The sequence below is a fragment of the Phaenicophaeus curvirostris genome, chromosome 19 (genome assembly GCF_032191515.1).
Source record: "Phaenicophaeus curvirostris isolate KB17595 chromosome 19, BPBGC_Pcur_1.0, whole genome shotgun sequence".
In the NCBI taxonomy this organism is placed as follows: Eukaryota; Metazoa; Chordata; class Aves; order Cuculiformes; family Cuculidae; genus Phaenicophaeus; species Phaenicophaeus curvirostris.
Genome location: NC_091410.1, coordinates 13,557,090 through 13,578,585, shown reverse-complemented (window position 1 = coordinate 13,578,585; position 21,496 = coordinate 13,557,090). Strand labels below are relative to the sequence as shown.

Sequence of the window (21,496 nt, the reverse complement as noted above, 5' to 3'; positions counted from 1 at the left end):
AGCTGCTGTGATGGGAAAAGCGAGGCAGGAGTCTGGTCCCCAGACAGAAGCTGGGAATACGTAATTTGGGAGTGAAAGAGGCTGAAATAACACATACAGCCTTAACGATAACTTCCCATCTCCAGGGTGTGGCAGGAGCACTGGCAGGCACGATGTTCTTAGGGAACAGTAGGGCTGTGTTTATGCAAAGAGTGAAGACAGGCAGTTAAAAACTGAGCTAATCTCCTGCTTCTCCATGCAGAGAAGACATTTCTTACAGATAGAACAATCTAGAAGAAGTGGTCTGAGAGGAACACTCTGTGGCCTTCCTTTCTATAGGTATCGTGGAGGATAGAGTTTTGTCATAACAGAGGTTTCTTATTTGGACCAAAGGTGCACAAGATTTGTTAACTGTAGGTAACGTTAGAGAAATATCAATGGGAAGAGAGGGGTGTTAGAGGACAGGGAATCGTCCACGTCAGGATGGGGTTGGACAGGCTCTCTTGTTCACATTCTATACTGCATGGCAAGGCTCAATCTTTCCAGTGCTCTCTTGTTCTGGAATTAGTAGGCAAAACTCCATCTCAAATCTACACTTTCTTTTTACAATCCTGGCTTTGCAGAGAGAAAGGGAAAAGATGGACTTCATGGGAAGAAATCTGACAGTGCCCTTCAAGGAAGTGCAGAAATATTTCCAAACCTTCCCATCATAAATCTGAAGTGCAGTGACTTTTGTTCAAGCTAAACGGACACTCGAGATCTCTGGAGTGTCTGATGTTCAGTTTTCTAAGTAACACTACGTTGTTGCAGAGTGCAATGTATTTAATTTACAGAGGGAAACGGAGGCAAACCCTAGGAGAACTGTGAACCAAGTCTTGAGTCCTAACAAGCAGTCTTATTCCAGTTACCATGAATAACTCTATCCCAGCTTTCATAAACAGAAGGAGAATTAACGAAGCTTATGAAAGTGTTAAGACATTGTTTACAGAATAGTAAACAAAGGCTGGATTTTACATTACTTTATTTCTTTCAGTTTGCTGTGTACTTTCTGAAAGCTAAATTCCAGTATCATTTAACTTATTAACTTAATGGCTGATTGGAATTCAAGTGACTATTTGACAAAGGGAATAAGGTTTTCAGAAGCAGTTTAATTTGTTCCATTGAGATATATGTATTTTTCATGACTTTCTTTAAATGAGCCTAATTTTCACTGACATTTAAGCTCCAAATTTCCACAAGTTCAATATCCTAAAAGGGAATTATTGAGCATTATCGGCTGAAGGCTTTCCAAATGTGAATGTAACAAATATGCACACTGTCAACGACCTCTTTATATATCTGTTAAATGCAGCAATAGTTGAATAGAAATGTCATAACTTTTCTGTACAAAAAGAAAGCATTAATAAATACAAAATCTGCAGTTAATGATTCAACATCTTGACGTAACTTGATTTGATGTAATCCAGGCTGCTTAGCCTGTTACTGATATTGCTTAACCATTGGCGGTCTCTCCTGAGTGCTCTGTGTGAATACAGTGCATTTGTTAAGTACAATTTCATTAATTTATTACTCGTTCAAACATAAAATAGACTTTGAAGTTCAAAACTCATTAGATGAACTGATGACCTTACCAGGTTTTTCAGGTTTCCAAGTTCATTGCACAGAGCTGCTGGCAACACAAACTTGGTAATTCTCACCCATAATGAATACATTCTTTGGTACTAAATATGTTATTTGGTACTAAAAGCATACAGCTGGTAGCCACGGTAAATTAAAAGGAACTTACTTTTATACGTTATTCTCGTTATGGTGTCTCTGTTAAGCATACGATTTAGAAATGGATTTGATGATTCGGATACCTACAGAAGAGAAAACGTACAACGTCAAGACCTTCACACACACATCCTAGAAATGCAGCTGTTCCACGTTCTCTTGTTCCTGCCACTTCTCCAAATGGTTTCTGCCTTTTTTTTTCACTGTTGTGGGAAAATGAAATAGTGACTTAGATATGTTTCTAGCAAAAGGTGTTAGAAAGTTAGTATCTGCTTTCTCACTCCGTGACACAGACGATATTAAGAGTTATACTTTTACTGTTTCTTCAGTTTTGATACTTTAAGATGTTTTAAATAACACTGTGGGAAGAACTTATTTTGCTGACTTTGAAACATCAGCATGTCCCCAAGGAGCAAAGATGCCCTCTTTCCCAGAGCCTCAACCTACTGGGAAAGATTTCCTCTGAAGCGAATGAATAGCATTTCATGAAGAAATACCAGATCTGCAAAATCATAACTTTTGTCACTTTTGTGTTTTAGTGATGTTTATGAGATAAGGATTTTTTTTTTCCTCCTCCCTTTCCCCTTTTTATTTTCCTTACATTACACCGTAAATGCTTTGCAGTAGAGATCGCGTGCTCAGTTCCTAGGATGATGCTGTCTGTGGATCCCGGATTGGAGCCTTTTGCCATTGCCATAGTATAATGATGAGTATAATTCCTACATTTACAACTCATGGGAATAGCATTCCACTGTCTATGTATTAGATATTGAGAGCACTTAATACTTACTTTCATAAATATGGAAACTACCACCAACCCGTTAGGACTCTTTGCAGCTTCTGTGACGTTTGTGTACAGCTCGTGGTTATAGTGGATTAGTTGAACCTAGAAAACAGGGAAGGGAAAGACCGCAATTAGATGGTAGCAAATCGTACTGCACGCTGTTTGCAAGTACTCTCTGTACACCCACTGGTTTGTGTTAGGATCCCATCTATGCTCAGGATATTTTATACCACTGCAATTTTTCAGAGGTTTGCAGCATGCATGATTTTAATAATTTCAGTCACCATCTGGCTCCAACTGGCACAGCACCAGCGTGTTTTCTTCTAAATTGCCAGTGAGTGAATTTACTCACATCAAGCCATGAATCGCACTGCAGGGGTTGACATCATTTCCCTGTTGCAAAAGCACTTGCCATGGGCATCAAGTAATCTGTACTTTTCAGCCTCAAGCCAAACACAGAGGAGTCAGGGGCTGAAATATTTGAAGAAACATATGGGCTAAGGGTTTGGAACTGTGTAAACCAGGACTCGCGGAATTCAAAACATCAATATTCATTGGCCCCAGATTTTACAAACTCTGTTACAAAAGCTCCTACGGTTTGGCACTTACTGTATTATTGTTAACTAGGTTCTCCTTAGCCCCTACAGCTTTCCTTCTGCTTTTCAGATTTATGTTCTGCTGGAACTTTTAAATTATAAAGGCACCATTCTTCTCTCTCCCTGCATATGTAAACATCTTACCCAGAGCAATGGTATTTGTCTGGGACCACGGATGCCGCTACCATTTATACTGCAATTTGTAGCCTTGCTTTTCTTAAAGAGACAAACAACTCTGATGAACTGCGAGGCAGTTGAGTCCTAAGAATCTGAAAGGCTGGTTAGCTTTATTTAGCCTACAGGTACTTTTTTTTCAGTTTTCAGATGTCAATTAGAACAGTAACAGTTCTGGCATTTTCAGAATTGCAGCAGCCTGATGTTTGTATTTAAAAAGCAGGTGCGTCTTCTGCTTGCTGGCATAAATCTAAAGGCTGTCCACCGAAACGTCTGCGCTCGCATACTGTGAACAAGACTAGTATTAACTTAATCTGTGTCTGGTAGTCAACGTAAACTGGAAAAATGGCTGGAGACCAATATTGCCAGTAAAGACATTTCATCATAGGTGCTTTCCACGCTTATAATCAGGGGGAAAAACCAAGCACCCCAAAAAAGATGGAAATGGAGTTGAGTGCCTGTGCTGGTGGCTTTGCCTTTTGGATGAATGCAATGTCTGGTACTTGAGCAGTGAAATACACTTGCGAGGATTTCTCCGCAAGAACGATCTCCCTGCATGATCTGCAGCGCGCAGCCAAGTTCCAAAGACAATGATTTGATTTGCCATCCAAATACATGTGTCACCACCATGTGTCCCAGTAGTGATCTGAATGGTATCAGCAACCCGGTTATGTCACCTCCACCACTGTTATCTCAGTCTCTGGTAAGCTGAGAAACAAATGATGCATCCAGACTCTGGGAGTGTTCAGGCAGTTCTATTTCCTACATGCTGCCCTGAGTCTAAAATGTATTCTTCCTATATATGAAATAGTATAATGTATTCTTCCTATAAATAAAATAGTCAGGATCAGATCTTATGAGCTTTCCTAATGTTAAAATCCACCAAATGTCCTCCCACCACCCCCAAATCCCTTGTGATGCGATTTTAGTGCCTGGACATTGATATAACAAGGAGCAGTGGAAATTCTGAAAGAAAAGAGTATTTGCATTAGTAAGATTAGGAGATCTTGCAGCTTTACTATTTACAGCCAGTAGTTCACAGACCCCCAAAAGAAGGTAATGGTCCAAAATACTGCCTTAAGGTATTAATTTCAGTTACTTCTGTCCTGTCTGGATTGGGAACTGTTGGCTGACCTTTACAGTTCACATAGTACGTATTTTTTAAGGCAAGCAAACAAGCCAAACTGGAACAGAAAAGTAAAAATGTCAAAGTAGCCAATGAACTCGTCTACTTAATTCTGACAGCTAGGAAGCAGGATGGATGCTGTCTGTTTTCTAAATGTCTTGTAATGAGAGTATTTGCTCTACAGCACATACAGGTTATAGCCTCATTAGTCATCACTTTGTGATACTTCTGAACTTTGATAACACGGTGGGTTTGGGGACTGCACACTCACTGGAATTTTTGGGCTTAGTAATATATTTTTCTTTTTATGTACAACTCCTCACTCTGGCAGCCAAACTAACTTGTTAATTATCAAAGAAAGAAGTGATGAAATCTGCTTTAGACTAGAACTCCTTTTGTACAAGTCCTAGAATACAAATGAACTAGATTAACTTAGTTAATCTGATGACCCAGAGTGCCTAGTACAGGACTGGGTAATTCTGCCCCTTCTGTCTCTCCTTAATGCATCTTGGTTTGGTAATTAACTGTTTTGGAGAGTGTGTACTTGAGAACTCTTGCTTCACGACAGTTTGAAAAGATCCTCGTGCCTTGCTGTGCATTATTGTTACTCAAAGACCCCAGAACAGAATGAAGACAGCCTTTTTTCTTCTGAAACCTGTCACTTTCTCTGCATTAGAGTTGTGTCCAAACTAATTTTAAAGCCGTTTCCATGGTATCCTTGTTAAATTTCTGTTTTTTCTCTTTTTAAAAAAAGATTGACCATGTAGAGAGACATACTTTTCGAAGTTTCTCACGTGGAACAGACTAATTGAGAAAGGTACAAATGAATAAACCTGTCCTAGCTATAGATTATTATATGCAGGATAAAATATATAACTCTCTATTAGATTCCTTCTTTTGAGAACAATTTCTTTGAAGTTGCCTGAAATACATGTTATTTCAAAGTCTATATTAAATAATCACAAGATTCTTCCACGCAGGTGAAGCCACGCATAACTGAAACTGTTCATATGTGAAAATCTCACTTTTTCAAATGATGGCTTTGTATTAAAAATACAGCTCCACAAAAGCAAACTTGCAATGCTGAAAATCCCCTTTGGTTCTGGTTTGAGTTTCAGGGCTCAAACACAACACAAAATCTTGTTATAAGCTATTGATTTTCTTTGGAAGATTCTCCCTTTAAGATTAATTTGCCACAGAGCAACTGCTAGCTCTTTGTTTTCCTCCAGCAACAGAAGTTCCATTTCTCAGGGAGGAGAATTAAGATTAATTACTCCCATTCTAGCTGATGAAAATCCAGAATGTGTTCTTGTTCCAGCACCCAAGAATGTGCGTTGGACCGGGAGCAGACACAGCACATTTCAGACACTCGAGGTTGGCTGAGTTGGGAATGTCGCAGGAGCTGAGGGTAGTAATAAACTGGGCAATCTACGGAACGCACGCTCCTCAGCCTGGTGGGCTGTGTCTTTGGGGAAAATAACACAGATAAGGGGACAACATAATGCAGACCGGCTGCTCTTGTGGTTCGTGTTCTGGCTGCTGTGGGGAAGCATCTCTTTCCCTTTCCCAACCTGTGTGCATGTGTGTTTATAATGTTAATAACCTGCTCTTTGCCTGCGTTTTGATGTTCAGCCCTGTACTTGTAGTGCTCATATTGTTTGTAACAGCTTCCCTCTTTCCTCTGCAATGTGTTTTGCTGTTTTTCTTGCTCCTTCACCCAGGTGAGCTGCGCATCACTGGGCAGAGACAGCTGCAGAATATTTTCTTTGTGGCGTTTGGCCAAGGTTCTTTGGCTTAGCAAAAGCAGGAGGTTTGCTGTGTTGCTGGTTGTGGGTGCCAAGTATTCCAGGGCCTCTTTTCAGCGGTCTTTTAGCAACTTTTTAACTTGGACAAAGACCCTCTGTGAATTATAGAGCTCTGATCTAGTGTGCATGCATAAACCTTTTATAAATCATGGAATGCTTTGGGTTGGGAGGGACCTTAAAGACCATCCAGTCCCGTGGGCAGGGACACTGTGAGATGTTCTGCTGCAGAGATATAGCAAAAAATGAGGGAACTGAGAGCATCACAGTACTTCACAAACAAGTGTTTTCATAGTCCTTTTGGGAGTAATGAAATACCCATTATTCTCACTTGCAAGTGTTGTAATTGAGTGCATAAACATTTTGATTTATAAATGACAAGGGATCTAAACCACGAAGTGAATGACAGCAGGGAACAACTGATTTGTAACTATAATATTTGTACTACGCTGTGCTACCTGATAAAACTGTTGGGATACCTGATTGAGAGCAAGCAAAAGGCATGTTTCCAGCACAGCAGGGAACAAAACCAAATGAAATTGCTCCAGAAGACAAATTAAATGTTTGTTTTGATTCAGAGTCCTTGCAAAAAGTGGCCAAGATCTCATTGAGGGGGGGAAAACAGACATTTTAGCTTATATAAAGTTTAATACAAACAACAAAAGAAATGTATTTTCTGCATGGCAGGTGTCTAGGGAGGAAAATAGTTTTAATGAGTTAAAGCCTATTAATAACAGTGGTTAAAATACAGTTGCTCTTACAGGTCTTGTAAAACCCTTTGGAAAGCGCAGTGACATCAGATCACCTGGGAGTAAGTTTGGGTATTAATTTTGTGGATCTGAACAGGTTAGAGATCTGAGGTGCTCAGTGTGAAAGAAATGAGGTTTCTCTTACTGCTTTTGACAGTTATTTCATTATTTAAATGAGATGTCTATAAAATATTGGTTTAATAGAAAAGCTTGTCATCCACTTTTATAGGAATATGCCAGCAATTGTATCCTAGATAAATTAAAAAAAAATTATAATTATTTTTTTTCTTAGGATAGGACCAAGAATGCAGGGAAGGAACGTGGTATGGTTGGACTCGATGATCCAGTGGGTCTCTTCCAACCTGGTTAATCTATGATTCTATGGTTTTCTCCTGCTTCTGAGCAGACAGCTGAATAAAAGTGTCTGCAGAGAGATGCAATAATGCATCATGTAGCCAAACGGAAATGCAGTCAAGGGTTAACTGTACTTGGCTGTGAAACCTACTTTACTAGGAATAATGATACACTAGGAACCGGCACTATCTGCAGATGGTGTCTAACACTTGCTTAGATCACTTGGTAATAAGATTTGCTTGCAATACAAATGGTGTTCAACAGTGAGCTTTATCTAGGGTTTCCTGGTAAGGAGTTAACGCCGTGTGTTATTTTCAGCGTACAGAATGACTCTTAAAATAATAAAAACAGAGGAGCAACATCTTTTAAGCACCCACAGGATTACGGTAAAAATTACAGCTTAGTAGCGGAGGAGGTCAGGTTGGCCGTGCGTGTCTCAGAATGTGGTATTAGGGCTTTTCACTTTTGTGCTTACACCAAAAACCTACGTAAACGATAGGCTGAAGCAATAAATGCGAAAAGTGATGGATTCTTGCCATCTCCAATGCTGCTGGAACTGTTACAAGGTCGCAGGCATTTGCACTCTCTTCCAGACAGTAGGAAAAACCTCTAGACTGAGCCCCAGAGGTTCGTAGATGTGGCTGCGACGCTGGTTGCTGTGTGACTGCAGGAGACTTTTCATCGGGGCAGTCGCTGCTGGAGCCTCGCGCTGCTGATCGCTCCGAACAGGGGGTATTTTTGGCTGACCTGCCAGTCAACCTCTCTTGTCAGTCACTGTTAGCAGTTGAGCAAGAGCTGGGTAAACACAAATAAACAGCACTGTTCTGCAATTCAGGATCAAAATGAAGTCTTAGCCTCAAATGTTTAATGTTGATTATGTCTTGGCTGATGCAAAATTTCATTGCAAGCTGCAATTTGGCACCGACCCAATCCATCATCTACAAACGTTACATCTTAAGAGAGAATAGGAGTAATGTAGGGAAAAAAGGCTATTAGATGAGCCTGTCATCAATTCTGGATTTGTGCAGGGTTTTCTGACAAAATACTACATTTAAATTGTTTTCTCGTTTTAAATATAACAGATGCTCAGACACCATGAGGATGAATTCAGTTCAATGCTCCATTTGGGAGATTCAGATATATAATGGTGCTCTGAATTTCTGAGAGAATTCCTTATTTCTTTAGCAACTGGTCCAGAAGCAGCAAATGAAAGATGTGATGAAGTAGTGAGTTGGGCTGGCGCATGAGGTGATGGATTCTGAGAGGTAGAGCTGAGGATCCACAGTAGCCGGCTTTCGACTTAGCTCACAACAGCTGTCTCCTTTAGTGGTGTTGCTGTTGAGTTCATGCCAACCTCATAAACCCCCACAAATATTTGATTGTTGGTGCACAGTAACTGAAATATCACTCTTTGTTAGATGTGCAAGGAAAGATCATTTCATACAAGCAGTATCTCCAGCAGGTTTTGTCTTATTTTTTCTCCCATGAAATCACTATTGCAGATCCAGCCGGCTGTAGGTTCTCTAGTTATTCCTGATATTGTGCCTGACACCTCTTCCTTTCCTCAATATCTTTCTTCTGTACGTTGTCCTGTGGTATGGCTCTTGCACAGCAAAACCTTTCTCTTAGTGCACGAATGAAATGGAGCTGAAAATTACAGCAGATAAAAACCCAGCTCTTTGAACTGTAACGGTATGAACCCTTTAACCAGAGCAGACACTTAACTGAAGATAATGTTGACTCTCTCTATTTCTTTATTACTTGGTCAAGCTTACATCATTAAGCATGTATTTGATTTCATTATAGTGCAGTAAACAATTTGTTGTCATGGTAAGATATGCTGGTTTCTGTTGTCTGTAGGCGAGTTGCATCATAGTTTAAACGCAGACTGTGTTGCCTTTGGATTTTGAGTTATGGAATGACAGTGTAATTATCCTATTACCCTACTAAAACATGTGATTATTTGTCAATGAAGCAAACACCTGAGAACTCAGATGTGAGAAATTACAGTACGAATGCAGGTATTGGGGTTTTTTAATTGACAGTTTAACAATATCAGTTTGCCGGGCTGGTAGGAGGAAAGGATCCCATACAAAAATTCTGATAGTGGGAACTGCGTATCACTAAAATGATACATAATAAAAGATTGGTTTCTGATTTTAATAAGTGCAGTAGGTATGCAAAGTATCTGTTTACCTTTGTAATTCATGTAAATATGCATGATTGAGTTCTGCTGCACAACAAATTAGGCGTTTTCATTACTTAGCCTTTGCAAAGCTCATTACTGCAGGTTTAGGGGGAGTCACATAGGGAAAAGGTAAAGGAAAAAGTTGGTTCTTCAAAATTTTTTTAAAAAATGTCATTGAGTCCAGTTTGCAGTCAGAATTCTGTCTCTAGCATCCCCTGATCTCCTCAAGAAAAGGAGCTCCTGAATTGTATTAAAAAGTGCTGCAAACAGCAAGTAGAGTTTTTCCTGCGAGAAAGGCTTTAATAATTAAAACTAGTCAATACTGAAGTGCAGGAGAATATTTGATGTTATTCAGAAACTGACACTTTCCAGAAGGGGGAAAAAAATGCAATCTCTCTAGTAAATCACTTTGTGCAGAACTAGGAGTCAAGGAGAAGAAATTTGTGAGAGAAGAAAAGAGGGCAACTCACCAGGGAAATAGGTTTGCTCAAAATAATTGTGAGTTTGAACATCAAGGTTGAGATTTTTAGGACATTTCCAGAAAAAAAGTCTGTAATACTCTCAGAATGAGATGTAAAAATGCATTTGTTAGTACTTCAGGGCATTACAGCTCTCAAACATGTTATATAAAGGTGCTGCTGGCTCTTGTGCTCCAGTCCAAATTTCAATTTGCCTACTTTTTCCCCTGTAATTCCGACTAAACTCAGCTGCTTTATCAAGTCAGTCTGTATTTCTGTGCAGGACTGAGGATGCCCACATTCATTTAGTAGACTTAAATTTTGCTCCAATAGCCCCTGTCAACTTTGGTTACTGCCAGAAGATAAACAGATGAAATAAAACACTCACTAGTGGATGGATGTGCCCAGCACGGACGGGATTCCTTTGGAGCCAGGCTCTTTTTCAGACTTGCCTGTGTCACCTGAGTCCATGATGTTTTCTTGCCCACTTTCAGACCTATATATTCCCCTGCTTTTATGAACACCAACCCTCTCCCCTGCTCTTTTATCTCCTTTTCTTCCAGCCACTTAAAATCTGCCATTCTTCTAATGTTAGCACTGCAATCCAGCTGTGCCGTTCCTCACTGTGCATTTCCTAGAGAAGCAAAATGGTCCTTAAATACACCCTAGCTCCCTTTTGCAGTGGTGTTGTAAGGTTTGTGACTATGTTTCTGAAACCAGATTGCTGCTGGGAAGGGGCTGCGCTGCTGCTCTGCATCACCCCAACGGATCTAAGACAAGGACACCAGCAGCTGGGGTTGTCAGGACCTCAGACACTTGGTTCTTTCTGGTTCCTCCACCATTAATAACTTCAGCAATTCCACAGTACAATGTACCTAAAGGAGCTGCTCATATCAGCTCAGAAGAGAAGGAAAAGGAAAATTTTCTATTAATCAAAACACCACAGACCAATTCTTAAGCAACAAAGGAAAGCATTTTCACCCAGACAACTATTAATAGCGGATTGTTCCTTCAGAGCAGCTCAGAATTTGGTTGCTGCTGTTTTTATATTGTCTATATACATGTATGTATGTAGAGTTTGAAGCTCACGCTGGGCTGGCCACTCTAGAAAAGTTGGCCCAAAAACTTGAAAGCCGATGCATCGCAGCAGGTCACAGACTTCAGATTACAAAGGCTGTGCTGTTCTTCCTCTCAGTGGTTCCACTGCCTGCAGCCGGACGAGTTCACACAGCCATACGTGGCTTTCGATTTTTTACACACGGTGCCATAGCTCTAGATGAGATTTCCAATACAAATCAAAGATACAAGGGAAGCCTATTGTTGTTTTGCTGTTGATACCATAGTGCAGTTGGTTTTGTACAAGCTGGTAAGGCTCCACATTCCGCACAGATGATGGTGTAAGTAATGTATACAAATGAAATGTGGCTACGTTGAGGATAAATGGCTTTATTTGCTTCATTAGCAGCAATTGGATAAACGGTTATTCAGTTACAGATCTACTGATTAGAATCAATCAGCATCTCAAAGTTTGAAGACTGTCAAAAGAGTTAGATGGTTCAATAAATCTCAAACTATACATCCAAAGAAAGATTACTATATATTTAGAGACATTTTTAAGGATATTTACTGTATCAGCACTCCAAGAACTTTGAGGATGCATCTAGTAAATTATTTTCAGTGCTTCATTGACTTTTAATGTTGTCATTGCTTACAGCCCTTCTGTAATTCAGAAGGAAGCGTTTTGAGATTTACTTAGGTTGGCATATTTGTTACTCTACGGTCTTCTTTACTTGGTATTGTTTTTATCTGCCTCTAACTATAATTTGATTAAAGTTTGGAACTTTAAAAAATAGCTGGTAAGAGACACATTCAGGTATGGATGATAAAAGACTTTTTGGGTGGCAGAGTATCATGCATATATGACGTGAATTTCACGACTGTCCTTTAATACAGTTGGATGCTGTAGGAGGCACAGCGCAGTGTGTATTGGGGTGATTAACTTTTGCTCCAGCAATCCCGTGGGCAAGACCTGCCTAGTTCAGATGTCCACCTACTACTAGGAATGAATTTGGAGAAATTGGGTGGCCAAAATTTCTCGGGCTTTGAAACCACCATGAAATCTTGTGTTCTGGTCTTCACCGCACCACGGTCTGTTGTCATGACGGCGGTTGAGTCAGCCTGGCTCAGTCCACCCGTTTGTAAAATCGGCAAAATAATTACACTGCAAGCTAATTGATAGTTAATGAGGAATGTGTTAATGACTGTAAAGCATTTGACAAAAAGCATTACAAGGGCTATCATTAATGTCTGTTGTGAGCAGCTATCAGCAGTTCTGAATATCCAAGGGGACCACGATGTGACCACTTCCAAACACTGGACACATCTGAAATAGGTTTTTGGTTCAGGCTCAACTCTAAAGAAAACCATGGACTAAAAGGAGACAGATGGTCTCTTCCAGCTCTTCATTGCACTTTTATTTTCCTCTTCATAAATGGTAAGGGACAGATTTTCAGCTGATATAAGATGATACAGCTCAGTAATCCTGCTGGTTTTCAGAATTCCCCATTTATTTTTACATTAAATGATGTACGTCTTCAGGTTTAATAATGGTCATTCACTTTGAGTTATAAGCTGCCACTTTCAGAGCACAAAGTAAGGAATACTGTCCAGCAGTACACAGGTAAAATCGATCTCCTCCAAGCTACCCCAAGATTGTTCGATGATAACAACCAAAATATTGATGAGTACAAGATCATTTGAAAGACAGCTGGCTTCACAAAACCGATGCATTCTGTGCCACTGAAGAAGTCTGTGTCTTTCCAAGAATTCTATTTTCACTGTTATCATTTGGTAATTTCTACAGTATTAGCAATTTCTGAGCATCTCACTGGCCCAGGTTGCCCAGAGCAGGGGTGGCTGCCCCATCCCTGGAGGGGCTCAAGGCCAGGCTGGATGGGGCTTGGAGCCCCTGATCCATGGGAGGTGTCCCTGCCCATGGCAGGGGTGGGACTGGATGGGCTTGGATGTCCCTTCCAACCCAAACCATTCCATGATTCTGTGATACGTGAAATAAGAAAAAAAAGTTCATATATAGGATCAGAGTGGAACCAAACCATTTTAATTTAAATATTTTTAAATCCTGGGGGTTGCATCCTGCTTTCCTTGTATTGTGACCCCGTGTATTGTGCTCCTGACAGTAACAATTGATTGTAAACATACGTTCTACCTGCCTTTACGTTTGTGGGCATGCCCATGGCTTCAGGTGCTTCAAGGGGGCTGTTAATGCCTAGGAAGGTTCGTGGGGCAGACCCCAAACGTGCTGCCTGAAAGCTCTGAATTCTAGCAAAAGATTTCCGACTTTCTTCAAAGTATCCATTTCCAGTACTAAGTATGTCTAAAAAGTAGGCATGGGTTTTCAAATAGGCCACAGGAAAAAGACTTTTGGGACTTCACATACTGCTATTTTTTTTCGCCCTGCCATTTTTCCTTTCATCATCTTCCTGGATTTTTAAGAGAAAATCCTGTGAGAATGAAGCAGACAGGCATTCATTAGAGTGTGGGAGAATAAGGGTGATGGGTTTTTTCTAATTAACCGCCCCAGGGAAGAGCTCTACCAGTTCGGAGGAAGAGCCGTTCCTCTATGGTGCCTTTTGTGACTGAGGAACAGTAGATAGGGAGGGCTCTAAGCTACAAATCAAACAGTGAAAATCCTCTTAACTGCACACGCCCTCGGGCTTCACACAGAATAAAGCCTTACAATAATCATAAGCAGAACTAGTTGGGATTTTTTTTTTGCTGAAACACTGTTTTGCTGGAAAATGCTTACGTGTCAAAATCAAAGCACCTCTTGGAGGGAACTTGAAATTTGGCTGAAGCACTAGCAGAGGATACCAGAAACCTCCCTGGTTTTCTGCTGGTTTGTCTGGTGATCCAGCCAAGAGCCTGGAGAAGCAATGTCTTCAACCCTTTAAGTTACCTTGCAACCACTGCTCTGAAGGTAAAAATAGAACAAAACACACCAAAATCTAAGTAAAGTGGAGCTACCTTGGTGTAGTAATTTGTATTTTTCAGTGAAACTGGCTCCACAGGTCAATGCCACAATACTCCTTAGAAACAATCCACAAACCCCAAAGCCACAAAGTAATTTTGCAATATGCAGAACTGGGACCAGAACTCTGTCTCTCTGCTTATTAGTTTCTGTCTTTGAAGTATAGGCATGTCCTGCTAGAGGAATGTGTGGTAAAGAGGGCTACAGGTTTCACCCATGATGGCTTTTTCTGTAAATACTTTATGTATTTTTAATTATGCTTTTATTGGTAGCATGCTTTTATGATCTCTCATTGACCCTTCCCTGGTTTTTATGTGAAGTGAAGAAGTGAACAGTAACCTGTCTTCTCTCAAAGCACTTTACAGTAGCACTTTTGAGTCCTTTTCTGAATCAGAATTCCTTATTTCAAACAGAAATGCTAACTCATCGTTTCTGCATGGTATCATAAGCTTCTTTTCTCTTTTTCTGGAGAATCTCAGCAGAACCACAACTCGAACGCTGTGCTCCTCTACTGCTTTATATAATTAATGTTATTGCAGTGCAATGTACTGTGTTGGTACTTTGGTGGATTGGAGGAAGAGGAAGAAACTTATGTCTAGACAACCTCACCAGGGTATTTCAGCCTTACGTGGTGTGAAGCTAAAAAAGAGCTAAGTAATGAGAATTGGGCAGCTGAGCTCCTGCAGCCATGGATGCTGTAAGATTAAGTCCTGTATAAGCACAAGGAATGATGGGTGTCTTGGGACCATACCTACATGCCGTGCTTCGGACATGGGTTTCAAAGTGTCATGCTGGGTTGGTGAGAGCTGCGTGGGATTGATAGCACAGTCATTGATCACTTTGTGCCTATTTGTCAGAATAAATGGGAAAGAAATTGCTAAGTGTGAAAAGAGCAAAAAGTCACATAGCAAAATATGGCACTGACATGCCTTGAAAAATAAAAAATACCTGTTTTTTTATTCATAGGAATTATGCATTTGAGGGGCAGTTGTTTCTGACCAGTTGTATGCTAAAGGTTAAGCAGATTAAGACTGCATTGCCAAGTCACCCCATAATTAGCACAGTTTCCAGTGACTTGGTGGCAGTAGCGTGTTTGTATTTTGATAAGAGAGAGTAAATAAAATTTGAGGTGATGGGAAGAGATAGATGGCAACAGACTTGCCCTTTCTAGCTAAAAAACAGAGCTCTCTTCGCTTTGATAGAACCTGCAGAGTAATAACTTGTATGTGATCTTTCTCTAATGTGCCTATGGCAACTTGTCGGTTAGAACATGTTTTCATGGCATTTAGATGAAAAACCCAACCAAACTACTGAAAGGTACCTGAATAGTGTGAATTAATTTTTACTGACTTTTAATCCAGCATATCTTGTGTGCTTTAATGTCCGGTTAGTTTATACAGAGATAACAGTGCAGACAGATAATGGTGAGATATTAAAAGATAAATGGAAAGAAAGTGCACTTGGAAGAGATGTGGTTTAACCTTGTCAATTCTAATTCTCCACGGTGTTAACACTGATGTTACTGTGCCTGGTCCCCCTCACTTGCTATTTTAAAGGCAATTTTATTGTCTGAGTAACGGACCCAAATGTAATAATTTTAGAAAGACATACTTATGAATTGATAACAAAAATTTAGGTTTCCTTCCCTTTATTGCTTGTATTGTGTGTCAGGATTTTGCCTAAAAACCCCAAGTTTTATAGGGATTTATTTCTCTGTCTTTATTGGGAGTATCAATTACCTAGATGGTTAATACCCCAGACTTAAAGTACTTTGACTTCATGGGAGGCAGCGTATGCCTGTGTGCTTTTAATTAAGGAAAGGTCTACAGTGATGGTGGAAGGTCAAGTCCATAAGCTAAATGAAAACTGTAACTCTGCAACCTCACAGCTTTCCCTGAAAACATAATGAAAAAGCAGTGAGAATTGACATGACTTGGTTGGCTTTTTAGTAAGGCACTAAAATGCCTCCTAAGAAACTATGAAGCATAAGGTAAGGGGCAGAGACATAACAAACGAGTAGCTGAAGGTACAGAAATAACCCGAAGGTTACAGAGATAATCGTAAAGGTTCCCAGCTGCCACTCTGTATTAGCAAAATGTAATTATTATCGGGGAGGCTTCGGGGCTGATTCATTCCGAGGAAGCCGTGATCCACCCCGCCCTCATCCAGGTCTCATGTCACAGTGCCCAGAGCATCCACGTAGGATGTGGAAGACCTTCCACATTGTCTTGGCTGCCTCCTTTGCCGTGGTAGGAACCAGGAACTCCTACCTCCTATAAGAGGGCCTTACTGGCAAGTCTAGACTCTTCAACATCAGGGTCACCTTTGCTGTCTGAAGCTTCCATTTCTACAGAGTAACATAAGAATTACTGAAGAAGACCCCTTCCAAAGCGAATCCCCACGCCCTGGGCTACAAAGACCACAACTGCTCTCAGAACTAGTTGAGTTTGACTCCACTTAGGCATTAAACTAGTTGTTTCAATGAAGACCTGTGGCTTTAGCGCTCAGCACTTAACATGCAAGCACTTCACTGTGTTTGGTGGTGATGGATCAGTGTCATGAAAGCGGCGTCCTATCTGCTATTAACTCTGGAATCTCCTGTTACATTCTGCTTGCTGGTGTTCATCCTCCAGCTCCCAGGCAGTATCTGTTAAGACAGACTGGCTGGAAGGCCCTTGCATCTTTTTTGCAGTCTGGCATGTCCATGATCAGTATGTAAACAACAAATCATACCCCAGACCGAAGCTTTCATGAGAGTTTAGTCCAGGTTAATGCTTACAGTGATGTCTCACTGTTGTCTCTATTGTTTAGGTAAATTGTAAAGCTAACAAAAAATCACATATGCTTGCTTTTTATTTTCCTTTGTGGTTGTCCATAGTAGCTGCAGGAGCGTTTGTATAAGATGTTACTTCAATTCCTCCTTTCTTCATAATGTTACGTTAAATATATTTGGGGAAAAAAAATAAGGTTTACAAGAAGTCTAAAGGAAAAATCATTACCAAGTAACATAAAACCCAGTTCAAAATGAATGCATTTTTTTTGGCTGCAGAGGTAGATTACTCTTTAATTAAAGAATCATCATCCCATGGCAAGTAAAGTGACCCCAAGCAAATGATAATGATTTGGAGTGAGGCAAAATGAATACTTCATAAGTGACACTGGAGGTTTAGAGTGCTGCATGTTTTAATGTCCCAGTGGTTTAAAAGAGCAAATCCTGCAGTTGCTACTCTAAGCAGAAAAACTCCACCTTACTGCTTTATGATGCTGGGTTTTAAAATCGAGGCACCAAAGGGATTTAGATTATAGTCTGTGACAGACTGTGCTCTCAGTGCACTGACACTCTCTTCCATTTCTCCCTCCCCACAAAGAAGAGAACAGTTGGTAACTGAAAAGCAAACATGTGCAAAAATATATTTATTACCAAGTGAAACAGATCCTTTCAGTAACTAAGAAATTCAAGCTTTATTATTCCATGCGGCAGATATTTTGCTGCATCACGTGCTATTTAACACAAGTTGACAGTATCACAGCTCCTCTGGTTCTGTTAAGGGATGGAGAGTCCATAGGATTCAGAAAAGTAGTTTCCAAAGAAAGGAAGTTTTCTGGCAAGGAACATCCACATATGTGTAGGTAATAAAAAAGAAGAAAAGACCCCACAACTAAAGATCTGCCTGTACAATTTCTTCAATTTCAGTACAAAGCAGAGCGTATCTATGGAGCTTGTACCACAAAACCTCCAGAAGGCAATTTAAACAGAAGCAAAAAGTCCTGGGTCCCAGAAATGGAGCTCCTTGTAGCGAGTGCCTCGAAGTTCCTATGCAGAACCCAGCAAGAATAACATGCTCCAGTAAAACACTGGGAAGTCCAGGGGATCTGGACCTAAAGGGAAGATCAAAATCCTGCTTGTGTACCTGAAATTTAGTCTAGAATTTTGTAAGTGGTTAAACGCTTGTTCTGAAGCATCATTTAAACCCCAGATGGTGTCTAATGATTGTTTGGGATTATAAAATGGAATGACTGTTCCTTTCAAATCTGTTATTGTTAGTTTTTCTGCTAGAAGAACTAAATCTGTAATTCTCCCCCTATCTTTTTCTTAGCTTGTATTCTACACAGAGCCATAGTTGTATCCAGGTCCAATCCTCATTCCCTGTTGGTGCAATAACTAAACTCCCGTGGTTAATACACCAAGAGAAACATCCCATTACAATTTGCTTTAAATAAAACCATTACCCTTTTCCAGTTTTATCTGTGCTGTTGTAAAATGCACACTTAGACCTACAGCATGAACTATAAAATCTTCTTGTTGTGAAACAATAAGTCAAACCCCTCATTTGTATTTCCACTGCTAATCAGGTTTTAGAAAGGTGAAAAAATAACACCAATGGTATTTATGATATGAGAGGCTGATTATATATCAAGTAAAATTCTTTATTGCTGATATAAAGTTTGGACATTATATAACTTGATTTGTGTAATTAAGGTGTTTTTTTTCCTAAGGGATGGATAAACCAGGCTATTTCTACAATCTAATTTTCCTTTAAAAATGACAGTGTGACTCCAGCAGCACTAAATGTAAGCCCATGACTGCAGGAGGATACTGGCACTGCCTAGCAATGCAGCCATTTATACAAGAGTGAGTTTTACTTGCTGGGCATTTTTTCTATTTATATATTTATGCTCAATGATTTATAGTTGCTGCACCTTCACTTGGTTTTATACCTTCGCTTGGCTATTGCATTTTGGGATTTGTTATTTAACGAGCGTATATTGGCCATGACTTGGGGATGACTGCCTAGCCAAAAAAATACAGGGAGGAACATAAGTTAAAAGTCAACTCTTCCTCGTCACAAATGTTGAAGATGAAACTGCTTTTGAAGGTCACTAAGGATTAAGATGTGTTTTTAGCACACAGCCAGTGTAGGAAGTTTACTGCATTTGGATGTAAAATACACCACAAAAATTTCTGTTCTGTATTCCTGGAAAGTCATCTTTCTCATGGTTTACAACAGAGCAGTTCAAAAGGAGAAGCTTCCTCGAGAAGCAATGTTGACCGCATTGTAAACACTGCCTACTTGCTGCTTAGAAAATATCTGGATGTCGCATGTTATCTTGATGGGTACTTTAAAATCACTATTACTGCCACGTAGCCGTGGATGCTCAGGCGGTTCCGTTACTACCTGCCTTTCCACCCATTTCCACCCACTGTTTGTTTCAAGGGTTCACTCTCTGCCATCTCCTCTCCCAAGTGCACATAATGCTCAAAATCTCTCACAAAAAAAACCCTACAAAAATGAAATGGAACATGAAATGAAGTAAACGGAACTGGGTGCCACAATTAGTTTGTATTTCTATCTGGAGCCCTGTTTCTTAGCCATCAACAAAGCACCAGTTAAATGCATGTAACTCGGATGCTTTGAATTGCTTAAGTTGCTTAACTTTAGAAACTAACACGGGTTTCCAGTGCACCTCCCTGTGAGCTTTGCTGTCCAGGTTATCTCAGCAATGTTCCTCCTTCAATCATACTTTTATTTTTTGCCTGTGGACCATGGTTTTATAAGCAGAGGACTCTGGTCAAGAGAGAGACGCAACAATTTAATCTCCATGCAGTTTTAGAGCAGAGGGGCCAGGCAGCCTGCTACTAAAACACATCTCTGTTAGAGCCCAACATCCTTACGAAGTCAATAGAGGGTGGGAAGGAATTTCCATCGGATGATTCACTGCTCTTCAATTAGCAGACCACAGTAAGGTGCGAATATTCCTCAGTTTGTGCTAATACACTATTCAATCCTATTTTCTTTTATATTAAATGGCAATAAAACCCCATTTAACTTAAAATATAAAATTGATTTTGGTTTAGAAAAACACAGTAAGCGTGTGTTGGTGAGTAAGCGTCTTTTAGACTTTTATTCTGCTTTTTATGGATGAGTATTTTGTAAAATTTTGGGTGAGCTCACCTGTAATCTTTAGGGTGGACAGGGGTGCATTCTTCCAAGTAATGCGCTTGTTCACCTCCCACTGATTTTCAATTACTCATGTGAATAGTCTCCTTATACTGCAGTGATGACAATGCCACCACCTCATCCTGATTTATATTCTGTTCCGATAGCAATTTAATTCATTATCCTATTGACTTTCTCCTCTGAAGCTGAACATTAATCTGAAGGTTATAAAGATTTTACTAAACCACCCTTCCATTAGACAAGTGTTCCCTCATCTGGGACCTTCCTCAGAGGCTTATTTTTCAACATTAATAAGCACCAGAGTACAGTAAACTTATCTTCTGGTTGAAACACCTAAAAACGACCTGCATCATTTGCAATAAAGTCCCGAAATGTAATACAGATGGCCTGTGGCAACTGGCAGAGCTGAATTTCAAACTCCCTTCTGCAAGCTGCTGGCAGCAGCACCAGATGTAGCCGGGGCAGGGGTACAGCCAGCTCTGCTTTGGTGCTGGAACCACCTGAAGGAACGTGGTTATGAAGGTGCAGGACACTCCCGTCCTCTGCTCAGGGTCCTCACTGGCTGATTCAATGCTCCTTTCATAAGGAAGAGGAGGACAATGTGCTAGCACAATCTGTTCTTATGTTTGGTTCTTCTGGTATCAATAATACCAACATTTGATTTTTGGAGAGGGTGTTTGGAAACCCCCGGGTGAGTCAAAGTTGTGCGGAAGGTCTGGTAAAAGAGCCACTGGTTCTCATTTAACAATTCAGACTATAATTCTGCAGCAGGCTGGATTAAATTATTCCAGCTGGCTGGATGCTTCTCATAGGCTGTCTATCTGACAGTCCAGCTTCTAAAAATATCAGGAGTTGGATTTGCAACACTGATCTCTCTGATAAGTAATCCTCTACTATCACTAGAGGTTTCCCACTCATGCAGAATATGCCTGCAGTCAAAGAAATTTCAGTAGTAGAAGGCTGGTACTTCAGACTGTTTCAGAATTTCCAGCCTCCTCTAGGATTCCCATTTTCTTGTATTCTATTTGGTTTTTCTTGGTGGCTTTTAGCAGCAGCAAAAGTAAATCTCGGTTCCAAACTGTGTGTATAGTTGCAATATGCTTCCATTTATCTAGAAACTAATTTCATTTTCATTTTCCTTCTTACATAGCGAATGAAATCACCGTGTGTTTATAATCTCTGTCAATGGGGTTTTGAAGGGTGACTTGGTGGGCAGAGAAGAAGAAATAATTTTTTTTTCATGTGTTATGGGCTGTGGTTTCTTATTTGAAAGTCTCCAGCCACTGAATTTGTGAAAGGTGCATAACCTCAAATAATTAAGCTCCTTGATTTGCTGGCTTTACTTTGCTACAGCTGCTACAACGCACAGCCATAACGTGGAAAAAAAAAATCAGTATGGATTTTTATGACTCTGCAACATAGCAAAGTTAGAGTCTCCCGCTTTCACCACGAACCTTGTGGAGGTTGTTGCCTTTTTATTTTAGCAAGGCAGACGGTGCCTGAGC

General features: G+C 40.2%; 1 protein-coding gene across 1 annotated transcript in view; it reads right to left on the bottom strand.

Moving 5' to 3' along the window:
* The window catches only part of CA10 (carbonic anhydrase 10), a 143,095-nt gene that overhangs the window by 5,972 nt on the left and 115,627 nt on the right, over positions 1-21,496 (bottom strand). Inside the window, exons 5-6 of the mRNA XM_069872692.1 lie at positions 2,543-2,638; positions 1,766-1,838 (exon numbers count right to left, since the gene is read on the bottom strand). Coding sequence (XP_069728793.1) covers positions 1,766-1,838; positions 2,543-2,638 — 169 coding nt within the window. The remainder of the gene's footprint in view (positions 1-1,765; positions 1,839-2,542; positions 2,639-21,496) is intronic.